At 43.4% G+C, this 23,893-nt stretch overlaps 1 protein-coding gene across 2 annotated transcripts; it reads right to left on the reverse strand.

Moving 5' to 3' along the window:
* Positions 1 to 3,481: 3,481 nt before the first annotated feature.
* On the reverse strand, positions 3,482 to 23,892 carry LOC121555961 (E3 ubiquitin-protein ligase E3D). 2 transcript variants are annotated; one of them, XR_005998034.2, is made up of 11 exons: positions 23,541 to 23,892; positions 18,426 to 18,631; positions 17,075 to 17,165; positions 16,438 to 16,678; positions 15,533 to 15,605; positions 14,489 to 14,567; positions 13,990 to 14,098; positions 13,647 to 13,843; positions 11,698 to 11,836; positions 10,877 to 10,955; positions 3,482 to 3,785 (listed from the first exon to the last, which is right to left on the reverse strand). XR_005998034.2 is itself a non-coding variant. In XM_041869809.2 (10 exons), the coding sequence occupies exons 1-10, from the start codon at positions 23,615 to 23,617 to the stop codon at positions 3,765 to 3,767; spliced, it is 1,233 nt and encodes a 410-aa protein (XP_041725743.1). In that variant the 5' UTR covers positions 23,618 to 23,892; the 3' UTR covers positions 3,482 to 3,764. The 2 variants fall into 2 exon arrangements, 1 of the variants encoding a protein (XP_041725743.1); XM_041869809.2 differs by lacking the exon at positions 10,877 to 10,955.
* Position 23,893: the final 1 nt, after the last annotated feature.

A 23,893-nucleotide genomic window follows, 5' to 3' on the forward strand; every position in this document is an offset into this window, starting at 1 on the left:
ACCACAGTAATGACACTGATTCACAAAGAGAGAATATCAAAGGTTCAGGAATCATTTGTAGGGGGAATGAGCTTGAAGATGCACTTGGGCAGACAAAACATTAGGCCTGGGTGACTACTCTATCCGATGCCTCATTGACTAAAATAAATGAGGTAGGAGCTTGGTTCCTCTGACCTTATACCAATGGATCTCACCATTTACACAGGTCATATGTAATCTCACACACCACCCGTCCCAGTTAATCTAAAAATAATACAGAACGAATTCATTTGGGCACATGCCTGGAACATCCAATCTGAAATTGATATCTGAGAGCTCTGAATGGGTCCGTCCGTACGTATGTGATGTTATCTAATAATTGACTATCTAACAATGGGAGTTGGGAGAAAACTGAAAAATGTGCAGGGGTTGGAGAGTAAAATGGGGTATCAGTGTCTTATATTCACTGGGCCGGTTTCCCAGACACAGATGAAAAACATTTAAAAATCAGTCTCCATTGAAAATGTGTCTTAGTCCAGGATTGGGCTTAATCTGTGTCCGGGAAACTGGCCTACTGTGTCTGTTTTGGGGGCAATGATAACTCCAGAGAGTAAGTGTGGATGGGGAGAAATGTCTATAAAATTTGTTAATGCCATCCATACCTGAATGAGTTTGAATGGGTCCACTTTCTTAAATTGGTGTGTGTGTGTTCTCCAGAAGTAGTGTGTGCCTAATCTCCCATGCAACACATTTTCAATCTTGCTATCACATACAAGCTCCCTGATTGACAAACACACACACAGTCGCACACGCTAGCATGCAGCCAGTGTTTGTAAGACCGTAATCACATTTGAGAGTTACAGTAGTAAAGGCTAGTTACAACCTTTTATTCTCTCAAGGTAGGTTTTCCTCCCTTCCTTTTCTAAGGCATCCTCTGAGATGAAAAAACCTGTCAAGCTATGTCCAAATCATAGGTCCAAATAGGAAGAAAATAATTACTGAAAATGAAAATAATGTTTTTCGCAGTTGTGCATTTCTCTAAAGACAACTAGATGAGTCGGCTAATGAGCAGCACAATGCCCAACGTCACCTTGGAGGATATCATTTTTTATTTGACACATTGTTTTCTTTGATCAAAGACGAGGGGAATGAAAGACAGCATCTCCCCAAGGCTACCAAACGCAGTGATTCCGAACAGTAAACACTGTTGATGTATCTGTCGTGTGTGTCTTCAGAACGAGGGCAACTCTTCCAGTACCTGCTTCGGTTCATGCTGATGGGTTATTTAGAGCTCACTTAATTTACTCTCATATGACAAGGGCTGGAAAGGGAGCCGAGACCCTCTTGACTGTTCAACACTGGATATATTTAATTAGACAATTCACTCTCTGCTTTGCCGCCTCAGTGAGCACAATGAGCCTTTGTATTTTTTAAAGTAATTGTCAGTTGCCGCATCAGCACATGGCATATCCAGGCAGGCAAACTAGAGGAATCTACATCTCCTGGGGAGCTTGTAAAAATAACGTTAGGCACCTTATGTTGGCAAAGACACAATTCTGAATCGTCTCTCGTTGTCTGCTACATAACCTACGCAGATAGCTTGTCTTGTTCCCAAAACAATGATGGAGAGGGGTAGGCCTGAATAGGGCCAAAACAGAGACAGCAAAGAAATATCCAGGAATACAGCTTAGTGCTTGATACATTTGTTATTTCTGTTGGATCCGTGTTGAGAAGCTCAGTTCCCCCCATTATACAGTACTGTTAAGGTCTACCTTTAATCTTGCTTACTACAGAGAGTTACAAGCTGGTCTAACTCTGCATCTACATCAGCTAGGGCAGACCCTGTTACAGTTTCTTGCTGTTGTACAGCTACCAACAATGACCCCCGTATACTGTACCTGTGTTGGGATTCACTATAGTTGTGTCCTAATATTGGTTAAGCAGATAGCCTACCTTGTTCACAAAACCATGATAGACAAGATCGGTCTGAAAAGCCCCAAAATAGAGCGGCAAAACAAATTATATCAGTACATTTGGGTACCTTAGTTTTTCATGAAGCTCAGCTCGTGGTACTCAAACCATGACCCTTTAGCTTGCTCACTATAGACATTAAGTGATGCTGAATATAACTCTTCCCTTATTGTTAATAGGGCAGACCCTGTTCCACTTCATTGCTATTCTGTGTCCAGTTGCTACCAACAATGACCTCCTTATAACCTATGGGGATGCACAATAGTTGTGTCCTATTATCGGTTATGCCCTGTTTATAGACCCACTGTAACAGAACATCCAAATACTCCAAATGAAACTGGATTACACTGGCTTTCCTTGAGTCTAACGGAGTTATAAAACAATATTCTGCATCAAATATATGTTGTCATCTACTTTTAAAGCTGGGTGAGTTTCTAGTGTACATTAATCTAAGGAAGTATTTGTAATTAAAGCTCAGCTAGCTGACATTCAGAAAACTCTGGAGCGCTAGATCTCATAAGCAACCATATAATTACTAGTTCTCTGGTAAAGAAAGTCATTATAGCAGAGTTATTAGAATGGTGCTGTCAGCTGATTTCCTCTCACACAGTAGCTGGTATTGTGGCGAGGAAAAGTGGGTAAAGAGAGGTAAAATGAAAGGCCTTGATTTCCGTGAGACTTTTTGAAAAGAAAACAACAATGTTACCGCCTGTCACAGAGGTTACATACAGTGCCCTCCGTAATTATTGGGACAGTGAAGCATTTTGAAATCAAACAATGACTATGAGGTTAAAGTGCAGACTGTCAGCTTTCATTTGAGGGTATTTCCATCCATATCGGGTGAACCGTTAAAAAATTACAGCACTTTCTGTACATAATCCCCCCCCATTTTAGGGGAGCAAAGGTATTGGGACAAATTCACTTATGTGTATTAAAGCAGTAAAAAGTTTAGTATTTGGTCCCATATTCATAGCATGCAATGACTACATCAAGCGTGTGCCTACACATTTGTTGGATGCATTTGCTGTTTGTTTTGGTTGTGTTTCAGGTGATTTTGTGCCCAATAGAAATGAATGGTAAATCATGTATTGTGTCATTTAGAATAGAATGTTTCTAAACACTTCTGCATGAATGTGGATGCTACCGTGATTGCTGAATGAATCGTAAATAATGATGAGTGAGAAAGTTAGACACACAAATATCATACCCCCCCCCAAAATGCTAACCTCCCATTATTGTAATGTTGAGAGGTTAGCATGTCTTAGGGGTATGATATTTGTGCATCTAACTTTTTCACTCATCATTATTCACAATTCATTCAGGATTATCCATAATCATGGTAGCATCCACATTACTGTAGAAGTGTTTATAAACATATTCTATTCTTATTTACAATAAAAGTGACTCCAAAATGACACAATACATTATTTACCCCCCCCACCCCGTTTAAAAAACATGCACTTCAACAGGCATGTTAGTCAGATTCACTAATTAATCTGGGCAGGTCAATAACTCAGACATTCCATTGGAATGATTAGTTATAAGTATTTTAATAGCAGCTATCAGGGTCATGTTCAGTAGGTCCAAATTGAAAAAACCTTTAAATGTATAATGAAATGAGTGTTCTTTTTGGAAATGCTCGACACAGAGGTACGTACTACCTGAACTTCGTCAATAGAACTTGGTTTTCCCTTACATGCCTCTTGAACACAGCCTAAGACAGATAAGTCACTGTACTCTACTGTTCGAGTGCTTCTTCTGCTGGTCCTCCCTCTAGGAAAGATGAGTGGATCCATGGCTCTTGACCTCTGACATTACAGTCTCATGTATGCCACCTGTAGAGAATTCAGATAGATAGATAGAGTTAGGTCTCTAAAGTGTAACAATAAGAGATACAATATTAATTTTCTCACCTGTATATGTACATTCAGTTTTGAGAATGACACAAATATAAAATTTTCACAAAGTCTGCTGCCTCAGTTTTTATGATGGCAATTTGCATATACTCCAGAATGTCATAAAGAGTGATCAGATGAATTGCAATTCATTGCAAAGTCCCTCTTTGCCATGAAAATGAACTTAATCCCCAAAAAACATTTCCACTGCATTTCAGCCCTGCCTCAAAAGGACCAGCTGACATCATGTCAGTGATTCTCTCGTTAACACAGGAGAGAGTGTTGACGAGGACAAGGCTGGAGCTCACTCTGTCATGCTGATTGAGTTAGAATAACAGACTGGAAGCTTTAGAAGGAGGGTTGTGCTTGAAATTATTGTTCTTCCTCTGTTAACCATGGTTACCTGCAAGGAAACATGTGCCGTCATCATTGCTTTGCACAAAAAGGGCTTCGCAGGCAAGGATATTGCTGCTAATAAGATTGCACCTAAATCAACCATTTATCGGATCATCAAGAACTTCAAGGAGAGAGGTTCAATTGTTGTGAAGAAGGCTTCAGGGCGCCCAAGAAAGTCCAGCAAGCGCCAGAACCATCTCCTAAAGTTGATTCAGCTGCGGGATCGGGGCACCACCAGTGCAGAGCTTGCTCAGGAATGGCAGCAGGCAGGTGTGAGTGTATCTGCACGCACAGTGAGATGGATGGCCTGGTGTCAAGAAGGGCAGCGAGGAAGCCACTTCTTTCCAGGAAAAACATCAGGGACAGACTGATATTCTGCAAAAGGTACAGGGATTGGACTGCTGAGGACTGGGGTAAAGTCATTTTCTCTGATGAATCCCCTTTCCGATTGTTTGGGGCATCCGGAAAAAAAGCTTGTCCGGAGAAGACAAGGTGAGCGCTACCATCAGTCCTGTGTCATGCCAACAGTAAATCGTCATGCCAACAGTAAATCATCCTGAGATCATTCATGTGTGGGGTTGCTTCTCAGCCAAGGGAGTGGGCTCACTCACAATTTTGCCTAAGAACACAGCCATGAATAAAGAATGGTACCAACACATCCTCCGAGAGCAACTTCTCCCAACCATCCAAGAACAGTTTGGTGATGAACAATGCCTTTTCCAGCATGATGGAGCACCTTGCCATAAGGCAAAAGTGATAACTAAGTGGCTCGGGGAACAAAACATCGACATTTTGGGTCCATGGCCAGGAAACTCCCCAGACCTTAATCCCATTGAGAACTTGTGGTCAATCCTCAAGAGGCGGGTAGACAAACAAAAACCCACAAATTCTGACAAACTCCAAGCATTGATTATGCAAGAATGGGCTGCCATCAGTCAGGATGTGGCCCAGAAGTTAATTGACAGCATGCCAGGGCAGATTGCAGAGGTCTTGAAAAAGAAGGGTCAACACTGCAAATATTGACTCTTTGCATAAACTTAATGTAATTATCAATAAAAGCCTTTGACACTTATGGAATGCTTGTAATTATACTTCAGTATTCCATAGTAACATCTGACAAAAATATCTAAAAACACTGAAGCAGCAAACTTTGTGAAGACCAATACTTGTGTCATTCTCAAAACTTTTGACCACGACTGTACAGCCAGCAAAATATAATCTTTATAACGTACAATGAAACTGACTTATGATGAGTATACTGTATGGATTGTTTTAAAACAATGGTAAAAACAGTGACATTTACGTAAATGTGCTCAGATAAAATGAAGATATTTGTCGGCTCGTGGTCCTCTCTTTCATGGTCAGATTGTTGACATAGCAGTACATTAAGAACAATAACAAAAAACACAGGTCTTGCACATACACGCACACAAAACTCAAACCCATTCAGTACCAAAGCCATCTCCTAGTCCTGGTTGTTTGCCTGGAAGAGGGTCTCAGCTCTGCCTGACTATCTCCTGTGAGACCGCTATATTGGGATGATGGATGAGGGCATTGGCTTCACACAAGGCTCCCTCCAGAAACTCATCTCAGCCTGCACACCGCATCAACACTCATTCACACAAATGATAACAAATAAGTCTGTGACAGCAAATGAGGGCCCAAAGGTGAATGTGCTACAAAATAGCTAAGCCCCCAAAGAAAAATACAAGAAAAACTAAGCAAGAAACAAGCTACTATTTATTCCCTTTGACTGGAGAGAGTGAACCTCAACCTCTAATGTTAATGCTTTCAAGTGTGTAGCTTTGAACCAACTGCTGTCATTAATAGATGGTTGCAATGGCGCCTAGTGGTTTACTTTGTAGTTTACTCCTGCAAACGTATCCTTAAATTATTTGTTAAGTCATTTTATGTGCATTGTTTTTTATAAACGTTTTGTTTTTTGATAGCTAATCAAGTATTGAACACAGATATCTAGTTTTTCTTTTTTAATCAACAACGTTAAATTAGTTAACATATTTGACTACTTCTAGCTAATTATTTGGATTCAAATACCATCTCAGATCCTCCTAGATCATCTCTTATCTACGGCACCAAAGACTGGACCAAAAGATACAGAAATGGCAGCAACTATCACTCACTACACCCAAGGATTCCTCAGAAGTTTTGAACATATTAAAACAACCCTGTGCAGGGAGCTGAAGAACAATCTTATGCAATACGGGATCCTATGAAAACATGCAGACGGCGAGGACAACGGGGCGGTAGGAGACTAATGAACAAACTTAAATCTATTGTGTGCACTCGCAATGCGAGCAGTAGATCACCGGATGTGGATGATAGAGGACACTGGCCAGTTCTGCAGGTTTCCCCTCAGGCAACTTCCAAAGTAATTCCACGGAGGCTTTTAAATGCAACAACCATAAACAACAAAGGCTTCCTACTGAATGACATCATCACTGATAAGGTCTAGACTTTCGCTGCCTCACTGAGACTTCAGTCCAATGAGTACCTATCCCTCAACCAATGCACTCCATCTGGCTACACCTACCTGGACTGTCCTCGCACATCCGGACAGGTTGGCGGATTGGCTGTAATCTGCAGGACTGACCGCACTGTGAAGTCTACTCCAGTACTAGCGGTCTCACCTTTTGAATGCATGGTTTTCAAAATCACTGGCTCAGTATCAGTACTTGCTGTGCTGATTTATCGGCCTCCTAAGCTCAACTCTGACTTTCTTGTGGAACTATCTGTGGCTCAATACAACACTGCCTTGGCCTCCATCCTGGATGAAGTTGCTCCTTTGAAAACCCACCTGGTGTCTTTCTCCAAATCTTCTCCCTGGTACACTGAGGAGCTACGCTCTCTCAAAGCAACTGGCTGTCGTCTAGAACGACAGTATAAGAAAACTTGTCTAACAGTACATGCGCAGATGTATGAGCAACATCAGCAAGAATACAAACAGGCCATTAATGCAGCTCGGACATTCTACTTCCCCCAACTGATCAGCAACGGCAGTGGTAACTCCCGGGTGCTGTTCTCTTCCAACCTGTCAACAATTCTGCTACCTCAGCCTCCCCAGAACAGTGCAACAAATACCTGTGCTTCTTCCCAAAAAATATTGAAAACACCATCCTCTCCAGTTGATCTACCCAGTCCTATGCTCCCTGAGTCAAAGTTCTCCACCTTCACCACAGTCACTGCAGCTGATGTAACCAAGCTGGTTAGGACAATGAGGCCCACCACTTGCTCACTTGACCCTATCCCCACCTCCCTTGTCAAGACCTGGTTACCTGCTCTGGAGCCTTTCTTCACAGAAATTATCAACAAGTCCCTCATCACTGGATGTGTCCCCTCCTCAGCTCAAACTGTCCGCAGTCACACCAGTACTTAAAAAGCCTGGATATGACCCTGACAACCTCCAGAACTACAGGCCTATTTCCAACCTGCCCTTCCTGAGTAAGTGCCTCCCTCGAACGTGCTGTTTCTAACCAACTCCAAAACCACCTGGCCACTCATAACCTACTTGAGCCCTTCCAGTTGGGTTTCAGAGCTAGACACAGCACCAAGACTGCCCTGGTAAGGGTCACCAATGACCTCCTCATGAATGCTAACTCTGGGGCTGACATCCTCATACTGCTGCACCTCAGTGCAGCATTCGACACGGTCAGCCACACCATCCTGCTGTACCGCATGGAGAAGCTCCTGGGCCTGTCAGACACTGTTCTGGTTCAGGTCCTATCTCACTGCTCGCTACCAGTTTGTAGCCATTGGTCCTAGTAGGTGAGACAGTTGTGGTCCGACAGGGGGTCCCCCTCAAGGCTTGGTCCTGGGGCCACTACCATTTTGTATCTACATGCTGCCACTGAGAAACATCTTGAGGAAACACGGACTGGGCTTTCACGTCTATGCTGACGACACTCAGCTGTATGTCTCCACAAACACTGACACTGCCAATGCCACTGCACTCCTGGTCAGCTGCCTGCAGGACATCAAAGCATGGATGCAGTTGAATTTCCTGCAGTTAAACTACAAAAAGACAGAGGTTGTCCTGATTGGCACTCACACCATCATTGACTAAATCAGCAGCCTCAATATTGATGGTGTCAAGGTCCTCCCCTCCAGTGAGGTTCACAACCTGGGTGTGATATTTGACAGTCAGCTCTCGTTTGAGGTCCACATCAAGACTGTGACCAAAGTCAAATTTTTCCATCTATGGAACATCGCCAGGTTATGACCTATGCTATCACAACCTGCAGCTGAGCGACTCATCCACGCCTTTATTTCATTTTAACGCCCCTTTTATTGCTGTATCTGCAAAGTGCCTAAACAGGCTACAATATGTCCACAACTGTGCTGCACGTGTCCTCACCCACACTTCCCCCCCGTGAGCACATCAATCCAGTGCTGTTCAACTTCCACTGGATCCACATATGCTCACGCATCGACTACAAAATCCTGGTTCACACCTACCAAGGTCTCCACAGCTCTGGACCCAAGTACCTGTCTGACCTCATTCTATCCTCCTGCCCCACACGCACCCTTCGCTCCTCCAGGTCCATCTTCCTTCCCCCGCAGCAGACTAAAAACTATGGGTGACAGGGATTTCAGTTGTGCGGCTACAGAACACACTTCCAGACACTATTAGGGAAGAGTCTCTGTCCTCCTTTAAGGCACAGCTCAAGACTGTGCTGTTCAGAAAAGCTTTCCAGGACCTCGGGTAATTCTGTTCTCATGTCCTCCCGACCTGATGATATCTGTATATAGCTTAGTTTTTTTGTCTGTATCTATGTTCAGTTTTTTGGATTGTTTTTATTATTATAATTTTTTTAATGGCGCCTTGAGTGTGAGAAAAACGCTTTACAAATTAAATGAATTATTATTGACATAAGGTCCTGCTACATTCCAAGAATAGTTGTGATATGCTAATGTGCTACCCAGGGGTGAAACAGTTATTCATCACAGCTTCGTCGTGAGCTCACAGCAGTAACTCCTTTATAAACGTCTATTTCCCCCAACTTCCTAGGGATATTCATTTTTTTTTTATATTTGAGAGAAACACTTCTTCCAGTACCAGGAGATTGCATTTGACCAGTACAGTTTATTTTCTTTCTATCACTGTACTATGGCTCTTTTGTCAGAGGTAGTAGTATTCACAGCGGGGTGTTTATCTGTCAACATTAAAAGGGCCGATACGACTAGAGGAGAGAAGCTTGAGAAGCTATAGGCTCCTCTTTGATGCTCTCGTACATGCGTTCTGTTATCACAACACTCGACAAGTGGCGAGGTGACAGAGGGAATATTATTTTCTCCACTTGACAAGAAAAATATCTGAGGGGGAAAAAAAACACACAAATGACATGTGTGAACGGGAATGGGATGCTGAAGTGAAAGCAGTTTGCCTACACTGAAACTGTGTTCTATAGGGAATAAGGCATTTCTGAAAGTGTGATCTAGGCTACTGACTGAGGGAGGTTTCTGATTGAGGAGAGCCACAGCAACTGACTGAGTAATCTAAATTATGGGGACCATCCACACGGAGTCATTTAGTCTAATACAATACAGTGCGGGTTAGCGGAGAATTCTTATTCCGACAAATCCCCTTTTTCATGCATCCCTTGGCATAGAGGTAATGAGACGAGGCGCGTGTATCCGAGGGAGGTAATTGATTTCAACAATGTGCCACAGTAGTGTGCAAGACATCGGCAGGGTGAGACCTGAAATATATATATCAAATTGTTCTTGCATTTTGCCCCTTACCTATTTCTGTCCATTTTTTATATTTTTTGTATATATCTTTCATTTTAATTTTTTTTGTAATTTAGCAGACGCTCTTATCCAGAGCGACTTACAGTTAGTGAGTGCATACATTTTTATTTTTGTTCATACTGGCTCCCCTTGTGCTGTCTGTTCCCTGATGCAGGGGAGGCACTCTGCACTGGAACTACTTTACACCCCATTACAACGCAGCACAGCTCGGTTGTGGAGCACAACAGCCCAGACAACACACCATTCCTCCTCCAATAATGAGAGGCTAGATCTGGTTAGAAGGGCTAACACAATAGACTGGCACTGGAAGGCACACTCACCATTTCACATGCCCACACACACACATACTATTCGGGCTACATTATCAATTTGGGAGTTTTCAGCCCTCATCTGCTGTAACTCTATCTGACTATGTGATTGCATTACTCTCTGGTACTACTAGGCCTACAGCAGAGCAGTGAATCCACCTCTATAGTGGAGGTATTTAAGTGACTAAATCAGACACTCTTCATCACTCCCCTCAGTCCGTCTTGTCTCTTCTCCATTTTAGTGACATGAAGTCTAAGTACCCTGTCCTAAAACAAGTCCCTTTTCAGCAGTAGCATAATCACTCACGGTCAGGACAAGACATTGATAGCCTCGATTTCCAGGCTTTCCATGCTGAGTGATGAACGGGATTTGGGAATATGGTAACGTCGGGGGAGTATGGTATCGCAACTATAGACAATTGATGGTTTCTATGGAAAATATGTATTTAAACTAAAAATACTTATTGCAACATCTGGAATGTACGGAATTACTAACTCAACACCATACACACCTATCAGACTGAAATACGACAAACTTAAGATAACTTATTTCCTTACTTTTTCAATTCTCTCTCTCTCCCCTCCCTCTAAGTGGAATTGATAGCTTCTGCCAGAGTCAAAATGAGTTCCTCCTCCCCTGTACAGACCCAGAAGGCAAGTAACAGAGTTTTGTGAAGGAGGGAAGGAACACAAAATATGATATTGCAGAGAGAGAGAGAGAGAGAGACAGCTCTTAAATGTAATAAGCAGTCTCGTAGAGGTTTGGTACAGTAGTGGTGGTGGGAAGTGAAAACAGTAAGTAGTAAGCATTTTAATCAAAGGACCCAGAGCCATGATAACTATATAATGAGACAGGAGCCAGAGTCCTTATTTACAGCCACACTGAATAAGCAGGAGCTCAAAATGTTTGTTTACGTTATTTTTCAAATTTTTGTGGATGTTAGGCTACTTCAACTTCTCCAACCATACGTCTTGCTCTCAGGTGAGTGCTGCTGTGACAGGTAAAGAAGCAGGGATGAGACAATGGTGGTAATTACTGTGAAACTGTCTGGAAGTCTCTGGAGAGTCCCTGGTGAAGTCAGCAAAGTTAACACCTCCTAGTCTTGCCTTGGTGCAACAAAATTCTCCCCTTTTGTAGTGTAGAGGAGACTGTTGTTGTGGGCACTAAAAAAGTTTGGCTACCCAGCAGTATTGGCGGTGCTCTAGCGTCTTCTGGACCTCTTTTCGAAAATGTGCGTAAAATTATTTTAAATGGTTGCAACGATAGCTACTAGGTAGAGGCTGTAAATAATGGATATCAACAATATGGAATCAAACAGTGTCATGTTCCTCCTGCCAAGGGGAGAAGCTCTGCCTACATTACCCAGAGGCCCTCTTACCTGGTAGGAGTTCATGGAATGCAGCGACGGAGGGAGACAGGAAGTACTAGCTGTCAGCACTGACAATAGCTCCTGGCATGTGGTCAGGGGCAGGTCTAGGGTGTGGACACCGATGTCCTTCTCCCAGGTGTTCACAACACTGGACACACACAGAGATAAGGGAGAGCGAGAGAAAGAGACAAAGTGGGAGAAATAAAAAAATTATGAGAGCGAGAGAAATATCTCGCCGATGTTCACATCTTCTAGGCAAGGGGATATAAATCCCAGTTTGAAGCATTACGATGTTAATCAAATAATTATAATCTATCACTGGGTAATGTTGAACAGTGAGAGTTTGAAAGTGATGGAGGAATGAGAAAGTGAGGGAGAGATTGATTCCCGGTCACAGGTTGTGGAAGCGATCCAGGTTTTTTCATTACATTTGGCCATCTGTGCAGCGGCTCTGCGAGAGACACTCAGAGTTACAATGCTGACAAGGCCTTCGTATAGAAAGTAACACTCACTTAGTATACAGTGAATACAACTGCTTTTACAGTAAAGAAAACCTTAACACATGCAGCGCTGGTCATAAAACTTCAACGGTTACCCAAGTCCATCTGGGGTGTAGTCTTTAGGAACCATGTCCAAACAAAAGCAAATGAGCCGAAACAGGGAGGGACTAACCTGAACTTGTCGAATAAGAAACCCTCGTATTCGTTGCAAAATGTTTTGCTACAGTTTGTACTAATGAATACACCCCTGGTTGTAAATTAGATTAGTTCTGCAGCCGTCAACGCTACACTAATCAAGTCATCGCCCTTGGTGACAGCCACAATTAAATTAAGCAGAAGCTCACTGATTCTCCCACCAATTAGAGACACATTACTGGTGTGCATCTCCAACAAACACCACGTCACCTCCAGTGCGTTCAACCAAAACAGACGGTGCGCCGTGATTAACACGGCTGAATTAATTAAAACATTGTCAGGGATGAATTATGTTACGTATGTAACAGTATGTAGGCCTAGAGGAAACAGATGTTTCTCTAACACTTCCCCTCCTTCATATAAACTGTGTCAGCCAATTGCCACGTTGTTTTCTTCTGAAATGTTAGAGTGATCTGGTTTAAGCTAGTGTAGGGCAGGGCTCTCCAACCCTGTTCCTGGAGAGCTAACCCCAGTTGTAACTAACCTGATTTAACTTATTAACCAGCTAATTATCAACCTGTGAGCTAGATTAGGGTTGGAGCGAAAACCTACAGGATGGTAGCTCTCCAGGAACAGGATTGGAGAGCCTTGGCGTAGGGTATTAGTGTATTCAAATCCGAGCCTGGAGGTCCAAGGTATTGCAGGCTTTCTGTTCTTACCTGATATTTAATTGCACCCACCTGGTGTCCCAGGTCTAAATCAGTCCCTGATTAGACGGGAAGAATGAAAATCTAGCTTCGAGGTGTCATACTTAAACAGCAGGCAATTTCCCATCCTACATGCAGTTAACAGCATTGATGTGACGCACTGAGCTACGCTGAACTGTAGTGCCGTGCGGAGAGGAGTCCTCTCCTTTCATCTACGGTTTATTCATTACAGCTCTGCTGCCAGTCTGCTGGAGGGGCTGTCACATTCTACGAAGCAAAACAAGACTTCTCTAAGGTGAAAAGGAAGAGGAAAAAGGAAATCATAACAGAAGTGAAGAATCCTCCTGCGTGGAACTCGGCATGGAGGAACATGGAGCACCCACCACATCTATCTGTGACTCATTTCTGTTCTCCAGGCTCACCCCCAGTTGCAAAACACAATTTTATAATACAAAAAATACCAATAGTACAAACACCGAAAAATACCCGTTATAAACAAATATCCTGAACAAACTGCACTGAAAGACCCCCCCCCAAAAAAATCATACTCTAGCAGAAATGCAGAGGCTGTCAGGCTGACATTCAGCAGGAGATGGGTATGTAGGCTATAGCTTACTCCTGGTGTGTGCTGCTAGTGCTGGCAGAGGGAGAACAGGAGAGATAGAGGACTTTGACGGCGCTGTCAGCCTTAGTTGGTGATTGACTCTCAGAACACTGGCGGTGGCTAGGAGAGGTGACAGCATCACCGCTGACAGTCGATGACGGAGTGGCAGAGAGAGAGGCGATGAGGGAGTCGCTGTTCAGGAGCCAGAGCTGAGGATCAGAAGAAGTCATTTAACACTTCACACCCTCTCTGTTAAAGTCACACACATTTCACCAATGCACACACCATCTCTGTCTCACATATTTCAAGCTCTCCCTCTCACACACACACACATATGCATGCACACACCTCTTACCAATATGAAGGCTTTTCCATCTGGGGTCTGGATAGAGAAACGAAACATGCTCTGCGACGAGGACAGCTCCACCAGTCTGGCAGCTATGGTCTGTTCCAGGAACAGTGACCTGTGGAAGAGTACGGCATGGTTAACCCTCATTATGAATTCTACCTTCCTATGTCTAAAATAATATTCTACATCTCTCATTGGCATTGTGGTCCTCTGTAGCTCAATTGGTAGAGCATGGCGCTTGTAACGCCAGGGTAGTGGGTTCGATCCCCGGGACCAACCATACGTAAAAATGTATGCACACACGACTGTAAGTCGCTTTGGATAAAAGTGTCTGCTAAATGGCATATTAGTCAGACCAAAAGGTAATATCTGGCATCTGCATAATGAAAAACTATGCATTTACATTGATTTGCACTTCGAGAAGCTGAGTATCTGAATGATGATGATGAGTCTCCAAAGATGTTATAGCAATATGCACCAGTCCGAGAAGCAGCAGCATAGTTACCTGTCTAGAGAGGTATCAAACTGGCTGTCTCCCACACTGGGTCTCACTGTCACCTCTGTGATGTAGAGTTTCAGGGTCCCTGCAACATTTAGAGAAACAATTTTAAAAATATATTTTAAATGTAACCTTTATTTAACTAGGCAAGTCAGTTAAGAACAAATTCTTATTTACAATGACGGCCTACCAAAAGGCAAAAGGCCTCCTGCGGGGCTGGGGGCTGGGATTAAACATAAAAATATAGGACAAAACACACATCACGACAAGAGACACCACAACACTACATAAAGAGAGACCTAAGACAACAACACAGCATGGTAGCAACACCACATGACAACAACATGGTAGCAACACAACATGGCAGCAGCACAACATGGTAGCAGCACAAAACATGGTACAAACATTATTGGGCACAGACAACAGCACAAAGGCAAGAAGGTGGAGACAACAATACATCTCGCGAAGCAGCCACAACTGTCAGTAAGTGTGTCCATGATTGAGTCTTTGAATGAAGTGATGGAGATAAAACTCTCCAGTTTGAGTGTTTTTTGCAGCTCGTTCCAGTCGCTAGCTGTAGCGAACTGAAAAGAGGATCGACCCAGGGATGTGTGGGGTTTGGGGACCTTTAATAGAATGTGACTGGCAGAACGGGTGTTGTATGTGGAGGATGAGGGCTGCAGTATGTATCTCAGATAGGGGGGAGTTATTGAGCAAACCCTCATGCAGATATGCCCAGGTCAGGTTCTCTTTTCTAATGCAATGCAACTTTATTTTGGTTCAAGCCCCAGGGTAGATGATAAAAGTAGGAATTGAACAGACAAACAAAGGGCTGCTGGTCTTGTGCCATTCACTGCCTTTGAGCCCTTGAGCAAGGAATTTAAGCCCTAAAATTGCTCCGGCAGTGCAGCTCGGAGGCCGACACTGTGCTGCTCCCAACCAGTGTGTGTGTGTGTGTGTGTGTGTGTGTGTGTGTGTGTGTGTGTATGACGTTGGGTATTATGACAGCAAATCAATAAAATCCTGTATTCTATAAATACTGTTGTGTACCTGGTGCCACAGCCTCTCCCAGGCCGGCTGTACAGCTCTTACAGGAGACAAGTGTTCGCCTGCGGTTGGGTTTCTACAAAAAGAACAGAAAAATAAAAAAGAAAGCAAAAGACAAGAACACACAGTTCTAATTTAAGTTCCTCCAAAACGGAAATCGATAACCACAATCAAACAGCCTAAAAAGAGGAGAGAGCAATGGGCAGGCAGAATTCCTCTCCTCGTCTCTCTTTCCACTTCCCATCCACTCAACCACAGCCACACTAAAAGGCCCAGACTGAGCCACAGAGAGTGACTAATAGATGGAGAGGGAAATCAATCCCACTCCAGATAGTGATGGGGAGAGAGAGCGAGAGAGAGAGAGAGAGAGAGAGAGAGAGAGAGAGAGAGAGAGAGAGAGAGAGAGAGAGAGCGGCAGAAAGAGACCGATAGAGAGAGAGAAAAAAAACTTGGCTTCAAACACCAGGCCTGGCTGTAGGCTCGGGTTAAAGTGGCTCACGATATGTGTTGATGTGCTGCCTGTCTGCCCGCCTCCTCAAGTTTCCTCTCTAAAAAGGGAGTGCTGCGAGCTGCTGCTGGTAGTGAAGTAGAGTGTGTCCATCTCATCCTGCCAGTCTCAGGCCCAGTGGGATGGGGGTATACAGATAGTCTCCCACTAACACTTAGCCTGAAGCACACTCACTGCTGATGTAACTACAGTACACTTTCCAAACATGAGGGAAACATTTGAAAATGACCAATGCTTTAACTTTACTTTTCGGTAGGTATACAGTACATTTGGGAGGGAGTGAGCGTGACGTGAAATGCCAAAATCCTATATTATGTATCTAACGAACATCAAAGTGATGAGCAAGGCTAAAACGGCATTGATCTTCTGTCTCAGAGGTTCCTTTCTTGCCTCCTCTCACCCCTGTGTGCTGATTTTGACCGTCAGCCATTTTGTTGGTGATGGGGCTGGGGCTGAGCTCCTGGGTGAGAGTCTCCTCACAGCCTCTGTCCCGGGGCACAAGGAGGTGAGTGTCGCCCAGTAAACAGTCCTCCGCTCTGGGCAGCAGCTTCAGGTTGGCAAAGGGGTCCGGATGGCAGCACCAGTCATCCACCAGGGAGCTCCAGTTGCCGTTGGGGAGAGGGAGCACTCGCTTGAACACCCTGAGAAAAATACATGACATTACATTGTTATACAATGGAGACTATTTGTACTGTGATGAAATTAATCGATTAGTTCAATCAAAAACCTATTTGCATTAACAGGGAAAGCTGTGCAATATTCCAGTTCTACCCATTTTCCATGACATAACGTCACAAACATATGTATTCACTAAGTTATGGCAGGTGTGTGTGGGTGTGCATGTATCCCCCTATCCCAATGTCTCCATGACATTGGGAGACGAGATGAGACAGAGCACAGCATTGTCCTCTAGCTCAAACCGCCATCCATCTCCCTCACTGAACCCATCTTCTCCACTACTTTGAGCGGCACTACTTCCTGTGTCTGAACGGAGGGCGTAAATGAACAAACAAACTTCCTCCCTGTGGTCGTCTCACCTCTCCTCAAGCACCCTGGTCCCACAGGACTGGCAGTGGAAGCAATAACTCTCTTGGACCTGCAGCCTCTCCATCACACTCCCCAGGGCACCTGTTAGGAGAGAGCAGCCACAGAACACATAAACAACTCGAAACTTATCGGCGGAAAAGAGCTTCACCTAGAGACGGAGCAAAAGTCGATAAATACTGGGGTGGTGGCGGACTGGCAGTGGTGAAAGAAGCTTGGAGGAACGCTGCCAATCAATCCGTTTTTGATTGGATTTGTCCATTAAAACTCCACCAGCTGTCCTTGTGTTGTGTCGGCTGGGCCGTCTTCCTCTCAGCTGGAGAGAGGCCGTTGGGTGGGGCGCTAAATTAGTCCCTCACACCATTACATTTACGTCATTTAGTGAACGCAGACAGAGAGATGAAGGATTGGGGTCTTAGGGGTCTGGGCCCATATCCACAAAGCATTTCAGAGAAGGAGTGCTCAAAAACAGATGAATTGCCTGCTTTCTTCCAAACTGCTTTCACCACCACCAGTCCGCCACCACCCCAGTGTTTAGCAACTTTCGCAGCCTAGATCATACTCTTTGTGGATATGGGCCCTGTTCTCTCTGGGAGAGAGACATGGGAGCAATCTCCTCTGGTTCCCTGGTTAGTGCTGCAATGACTCTACAGTTAATATAAGCAAGATCTGATGAGTGAGACAAAGTAAACCTGGGGTGTATTCATTTGACACCAAACGGAAGAAAACAGACTGACTACCTGAACCAATAAGAAATGCTAGTTTTTGTTTTCCGTTGCAAAACATGTTTGCTACAGTGTGCCTTAATAAATGCGACCCATGTATTGCATCCCTGAACAGTAGCACCAAAACATGCACTCAGTTCTTTCTCATGGAAGATGGTTGAGTATTACTCCACGAAAATCAGGTTACAGCTGATTCAGGTCAAAGATTCACAGTCTGTATATCTATTGGTGTGTGTATTTTAGACATGACGGGCCAATTACTGAGCTCATGACTCAGTCCTTCATAGATCAGTACTGTGTGGGCTTATCAGGCTACAGAGAGCACACAGGAGGAGTCCTCCACTGTCTCAGATTCAGGGAAGGCTTCACAGCCACAGACTGACTCAAGCCAGATGAGAATATTATATAACCAGCCATAAATAACTAATTATCTGCTGATACTGTTCTGTCTTACCTGAAGTGGAGATGGTAATTAGGCTATGATATGTGAGAAACATACATTTACATGGGAGTAATTCTCTGTCTCTGTGTGTGTGGTCTGTGTGTGTGGTGTGTGTGTGTGTGTGTACGTGCACACATTTCTTTTTGAGTGCGTCAATACAGCTAGCCTCACCATTACCTGTGTCGTCTGTGTGCTGGTCCACTTTGAGGCGCATTCTGAAGTGCATCTCGTCTCCTGCTCCAGGTGCGTCCCTGCAGGAGCCCTCCACGAGGCTGACCCCTGCTGGCAACTCCACGATTAGCAGGCCCCGAGGAGTCCGGATGTGGAGGGATGTATCTCCTCCTGTAACGCTCACCTCTGCATAGCTCTTAGCCACATCTCTCCTGAGGGAGGGAGGGACAGACAGACAGACAGACAGACAGACATGCTGTTAAGCAATGTGTCATATTTTGCTAAGCACAGGTAAACCTGGTAACAAAACATATACAATTGGATTAATGATTCAGCATAATGGCAGGTCTCTGCACAATGGCTGACAGACAAATTAGACTGTGTTCCTTGACAAGTGGATGATAAACAAGTGAATGGTAGACCAGTGTGTGTGTGTGTGACAGTACTAAAGTCATTTATCATAACCTTCCAACCTGTCCTTATCCCCCTCTACCTCCTGCCTGTTGCTGTCTCAACTCAAAACAGAAGCCTAATGAGTTAGAGGAAAATGTGCAGAGAGAGGATGCACTCACTGCTCTGAAGGAAGAAGGGCAAAGGAAAACAGCTGTAGGCCAACTGAAGAGAGAGAGGGAGAGAGAAATAAAGATATATAGTGTGTGTCTGTGTGTGTGTGTGTGTGTGTGTGTGTGTGTGTGTGTGTGTGTGTGTGAAGAAAGAAAAAGGAAGGAAGAAAAAAAGAGTGGTGGGTAGGGGAATGTACAATGTTTGGCTAATACAGAAAAAAATGAAATATTGCAGCGACACCCCTGATGCACTCATGCACGGATGATATGTTGCCCTCTGCTCAATCTCTGGGTTCGTTGCAATTATTTTCACTAGCCATGCAATGCGTCTCCGTCCATGCTTGACACAAGTGCTGTCCCCCAGAAAGAAAAACATATTTCCCAGCGAAGACAGCTTTTAAAATCACGACTTGGTCGGCTGCATTGAATTTTCTCACTTCCAACCGAGTGGAGGAAGCAACAACAAACTGGAAGGAACTATTGCCAGGAACCATCTTCAGATTCTCTCTAAATTATTCTGTCTACAATGAGATCTTTTGACACAAGCCTACTTCATATAGGCTACTACTGCCACACCAGACAATACACAAGCGATTGGTAAAACAAGGGTCTCTAACCAGTAAACCTGCTATTTTTTACAAGATATTATCCAACTATATCCAACTATAGAACAGTGCGGTAAAAACATATGGAATAAACAAAACGTACAGTCAATAATAGGCTAATTGACATAATTTGAGTCAATTGGAGGTGTACCTTCAAACTCAGTGCCTCTTTGCTTGACATCATTGGAAAATCAAAAGAAATCAGCCAAGACCTCAGGAAAAAAAATGGTAGACCTCCACAAGTCTGGTTCATCCTTGGGAGCAATTTCCAAACGCCTGAAGGTACCACATTCATCTGTACAAACAATAGTACACAAGTATAAACACCATGGGACCACACAGCCGTCATACCTAGCTCAATTGGTAGAGCATGGCGTTTGTAACGCCAGGGTAGTGGGTTCGATCCCCGGGACCACCCATAGGTAAACATTTATGCACACATGACTGTAAGTCGCTTTGGATAAAAGCGTCTGCTAAATGGCATATTATATTATTATACCGCTCAGGAAGGAGACGAGTTCTGTCTCCTAGAGATGAACGTACTTTGGTGCGAAAAGTGCAAATCAATCCCAGAACAACAGCAAAGGACCTTGTGAAGATGCTGGAGGAAACAGGTTCAAAAGTATCTCCACAGTAAAACGAGCCCTATATCGACATAACCTGAAAGGCCGCTAAGCAAGGAAGAAGCCACTGCTCCAAAACCGCCATAAAAAATCCAGACTACGTTTGCAACTGCACATGGGGACAAAGATCGTACTTTTTGGAGAAATGTCCTCTGGTCTGATTAAACAAAAATAGAACTGTTTGGCCATAATGACCTTCGTTATGTTTGGAGGAAAAAGGGGGATGCTTGCAAGCCGAAGAACACCATCCCAACCGTGAAGCACGGGGTGGCAGCATCATGCTGTGGGGGTGCTTTGCTGCAGGAGGGACTGGTGCACTTCACAAAATAGATGGCATCATGAGGAAGGGAAATTATGTGGATATATTGAAGCAACATCTCAAGACATCAGTCAGGAAGTTAAAGCTTGGTCGCAAATGGGTCTTCCAAATGGACAATGAACCCAAGCATACTTGGAATTTTTACTAGGATTAAATGTCAGGAATTGTGAAAAACTGAGTTTAAATGTATTTGGCTAAGGTGTATGTAAACCTCCGACTTCAACTGTATACACTAGTGTAACACTGGTGTTACAGTCAAAAAGCAGCATTAAGTGAGAAGAGTATACAATTATTCTCAGAGATGGAAAGATTCATTAGGGGCCGATTCAGATTTGAGATAAGTAGACTTAACATGGACTTAGGTCCATAAAACATGGTTTTAAGTCAACATGTTTTGTTTTAAGTCCATCTTAAGTAAACGTATCTCAAGTCTGAATAGTGCCCTAATGCTGCTTTTGTTACAGTCGAAAAGAAGCATTAAATGGACTCAAGTCCATGTTAAGTCTGACTAGTTGCCACAACTGGAATGGCTCATTTCATTTGATTATATCTAAAAAAAAGCCCAATGAGAAACTGTTCATTTCCTACTCCACAATCCCACCTGGTGTAAAAATATAACATTACATCCATGAGAACATGTTGGCCCAATAGATCTGCTGTAGGGCAGGGCCGTCACCAGTTTCATAACATTCGGGGCTCAGTTCTGAAGAGCAGGGGCTGAGGGGGTTGTAGGTCAGTGAAAAAAAGGGCCTTTTCTAATATCATTTCCTGCAATTCTACGTCATTTTATATGACTGGAGACATTACAATAAAAACGAACTACCCATGTCTTAAATGCAACCAATAGCATAGGCCAATGAAAAGAGAGGATACACAGATGTTAGACCTACAATATGAGGAAATTATAGTCCACCAACTTTCCGGTGGCACTCACCTATACAAATAGATTTTTCCCGCAATTGTATTTTGAAATATTGCGAAATACCTATAAGCTGCTGTTCATTGACAGCCACAACTCAACAATCAGCGGTTTGATATTTGCCGCGCGGGCTGCCAATTGTGGGATTCCCGACTGGAGCCTAGGCCTATGCGCTCATAATGTGACAAAACACAATCTACAGCATAAAAATAAATAAATAAATAAATTAGATATAGATAATGGGTGGATCAATTATGCTCTCTGGTCTAGTATTTTCAATGATTTCATTTATTTCTGGAGAGACAGGAGTAATTATATAATTTGGCACATTTCAATGTATCTGCAGCACTTCCAGCACTGCTATGTTTTCTTCCATGCGCTGTGCTCTCCCCAAGGCCAAATAATCAACACTTATTATTATTAATTAAATGGATTGTGGTCAATAACCCTGTATGAGGTTATTGTGTAGGTAGGCCTACTGTTACAATAATATATCAGCAAGTAGCCTATAATTACAAGAGAATAAATGCAGTAAGTCAATGAAGCCAATAGTGGTTCCAGCTATATTGTTATTGAAACGATGTAGGCCTTATGACCTTTTTAACCAATAAGAAAATATGTCAAATGACTTAACTAGCCTATAGGAAAAGTGTACAAATGTGTATTTGCATCAGTAGGCTATGTGACTGAAATGCATCAGAAAAGTATTGGAAAGTTCAGGAAAACATCAGAGGAGCTCATCAGATAGGCTATAGGCCTAATGTGTGTGTGTGTGTAGAGAAGATCTGAATTGCTTTCAATTGCTAGACTAAAGATCACGAGCACTCACCTCAATTTAGCTAATATTTCCCAACCTAATTGTAACCAAACATCTAAACAGAGATTCACTGAAAACAAACATCTGACATTGATTGATTTATCAAGATGAGTTCCCATGAGTGTCTCAAAACAGCGCAATGACGCTGTCTCAATCAAAACGGTGCTGGTATTATCAGTTGACCACATTTAACCAGTGGTGTAGTGCTATTTTTTGTAGGTTGCCTACCAGAGTACAATTTATTATTATTATTGTCATCTTTTCTGAATGAAAGTTGGTACCGACATGAAGCCTATTGTATAAAATCATTTTAGAATATACAATGCATCATCCAAATTGCACGATTGCCTAGCCTACACATACTGTAAGTGGCTCAAGGAAAATGTTATATTTTTTAAATCCTAAAACACCAAATTAGGACATCATCACTGTCAATCGTCAATTATAATTATTCACGTTTTACATAGCTCCCGAGTGGCGCAGCGGTCTACGGCACTGCATCACTACAGACCCTGGTTCGTTTCCAGGCTGTTTCACAACCAGCGGTGATTGGGAGTCCCATAGCGTGGCGCACAACTGGCCCAGCGTCGTCCAGGTTAGGGTTTGCCCGGGGTAGGCCGTCATTGTAAATAAGGATTTGTTCTTAACTGACTTGCCTAGTTAAATAAATACAAACAAAAAATAAAAACATGTGAGACGTTCATGCATGCCAACGGGAATATGCATTTCGATTATTGAATGATGTAAGGGTGGCTAACCGGCCTAACTACTGTGTTAATCGAATTTTCTAGCAGATGGAGTTAAACGTAGCCATAGCATAAGAAAGTGGCGGAGCGTCGCTACACTGCGCACCAACAGCACTACACCCCTGATTATAACAGTTGGATGACTTCGTGAGTTACACGTAATCACAGCTCTATGAACTAAGCGGCGCATACAGTTGACTAACAGTACAATTGTTTTACACCATTGCAGCAGCGCAAAAGATTCGGAGTTGACCCAAAATCATTCGGGGTTAAAGCCCTGAAAGCCAGGTCCTGGTGAAGTCCCTGATGTATGGCCAGGAGTTGATGTTCTAACTGTAGGCTAAACGTCACATAAGTGTGTGGTCCTTGAGGTGTTAAATACCTTTCTGCGTCTGTTATGCGCAGAATGTGTAAACGGCAGGAACGCACCCTCTGTCCTGTCCTGTCCTGTCCTGCTAGCACAACTAGTTGACATTAGCCAACACTAGATACCGAGCTAGCGGTTGCTAACTATTTCGCAAATAATTACCTGAGAACAAGAAGACCACTTTGCAACCGCTTCCTTAGTTCGAGAAACACCCCAGCTCCTTTGACATTCTCTCCCATGGTGTGTCTGTGTTTTTCTTCTATTTACTTCTGGTGCTAGCAATGGCTAGCTGGCTAACCTTATTTAACAACAAAGACACGTGCAGTTTAGTTTTTGCTCTAACTGAGTTCAACGCGAAATGGCTTCGTACATCTGATTGTCAGTATGGTGAATTAAAGTAAATGTAGCAGTAAAAATCATCAGCGTATCAATTTAAACAGTGAAGACTTCTGTGGCATATATTTCACTAGCTATCAACACGAGCCGGAACCTTTCTACCGCTAGGATGGATTGCA

This window comes from Coregonus clupeaformis, unplaced genomic scaffold, assembly GCF_020615455.1.
Source record: "Coregonus clupeaformis isolate EN_2021a unplaced genomic scaffold, ASM2061545v1 scaf0109, whole genome shotgun sequence".
Classification (NCBI taxonomy): domain Eukaryota; kingdom Metazoa; phylum Chordata; class Actinopteri; order Salmoniformes; family Salmonidae; genus Coregonus; species Coregonus clupeaformis.

What these genes read in the sequence shown, in the direction of transcription:
- LOC121555961 (XM_041869809.2), bottom strand. Translation starts at nt 23,617, where the DNA reads ATGGGAGAGAATGTCAAAGGAGCTGGGGTGTTTCTCGAACTAAGGAAG. An exon ending in AGTGGTCTTCTTGTTCTCAG is followed by an intron (nt 18,632 to 23,540) that starts GTAATTATTTGC and finishes TCCCTCCCTCAG; the next exon opens with GAGAGATGTGGCTAAGAGCT. An exon ending in ATGGAAAAGCCTTCATATTG is followed by an intron (nt 13,844 to 13,989) that starts GTAAGAGGTGTG and finishes TCTGATCCTCAG; the next exon opens with CTCTGGCTCCTGAACAGCGA.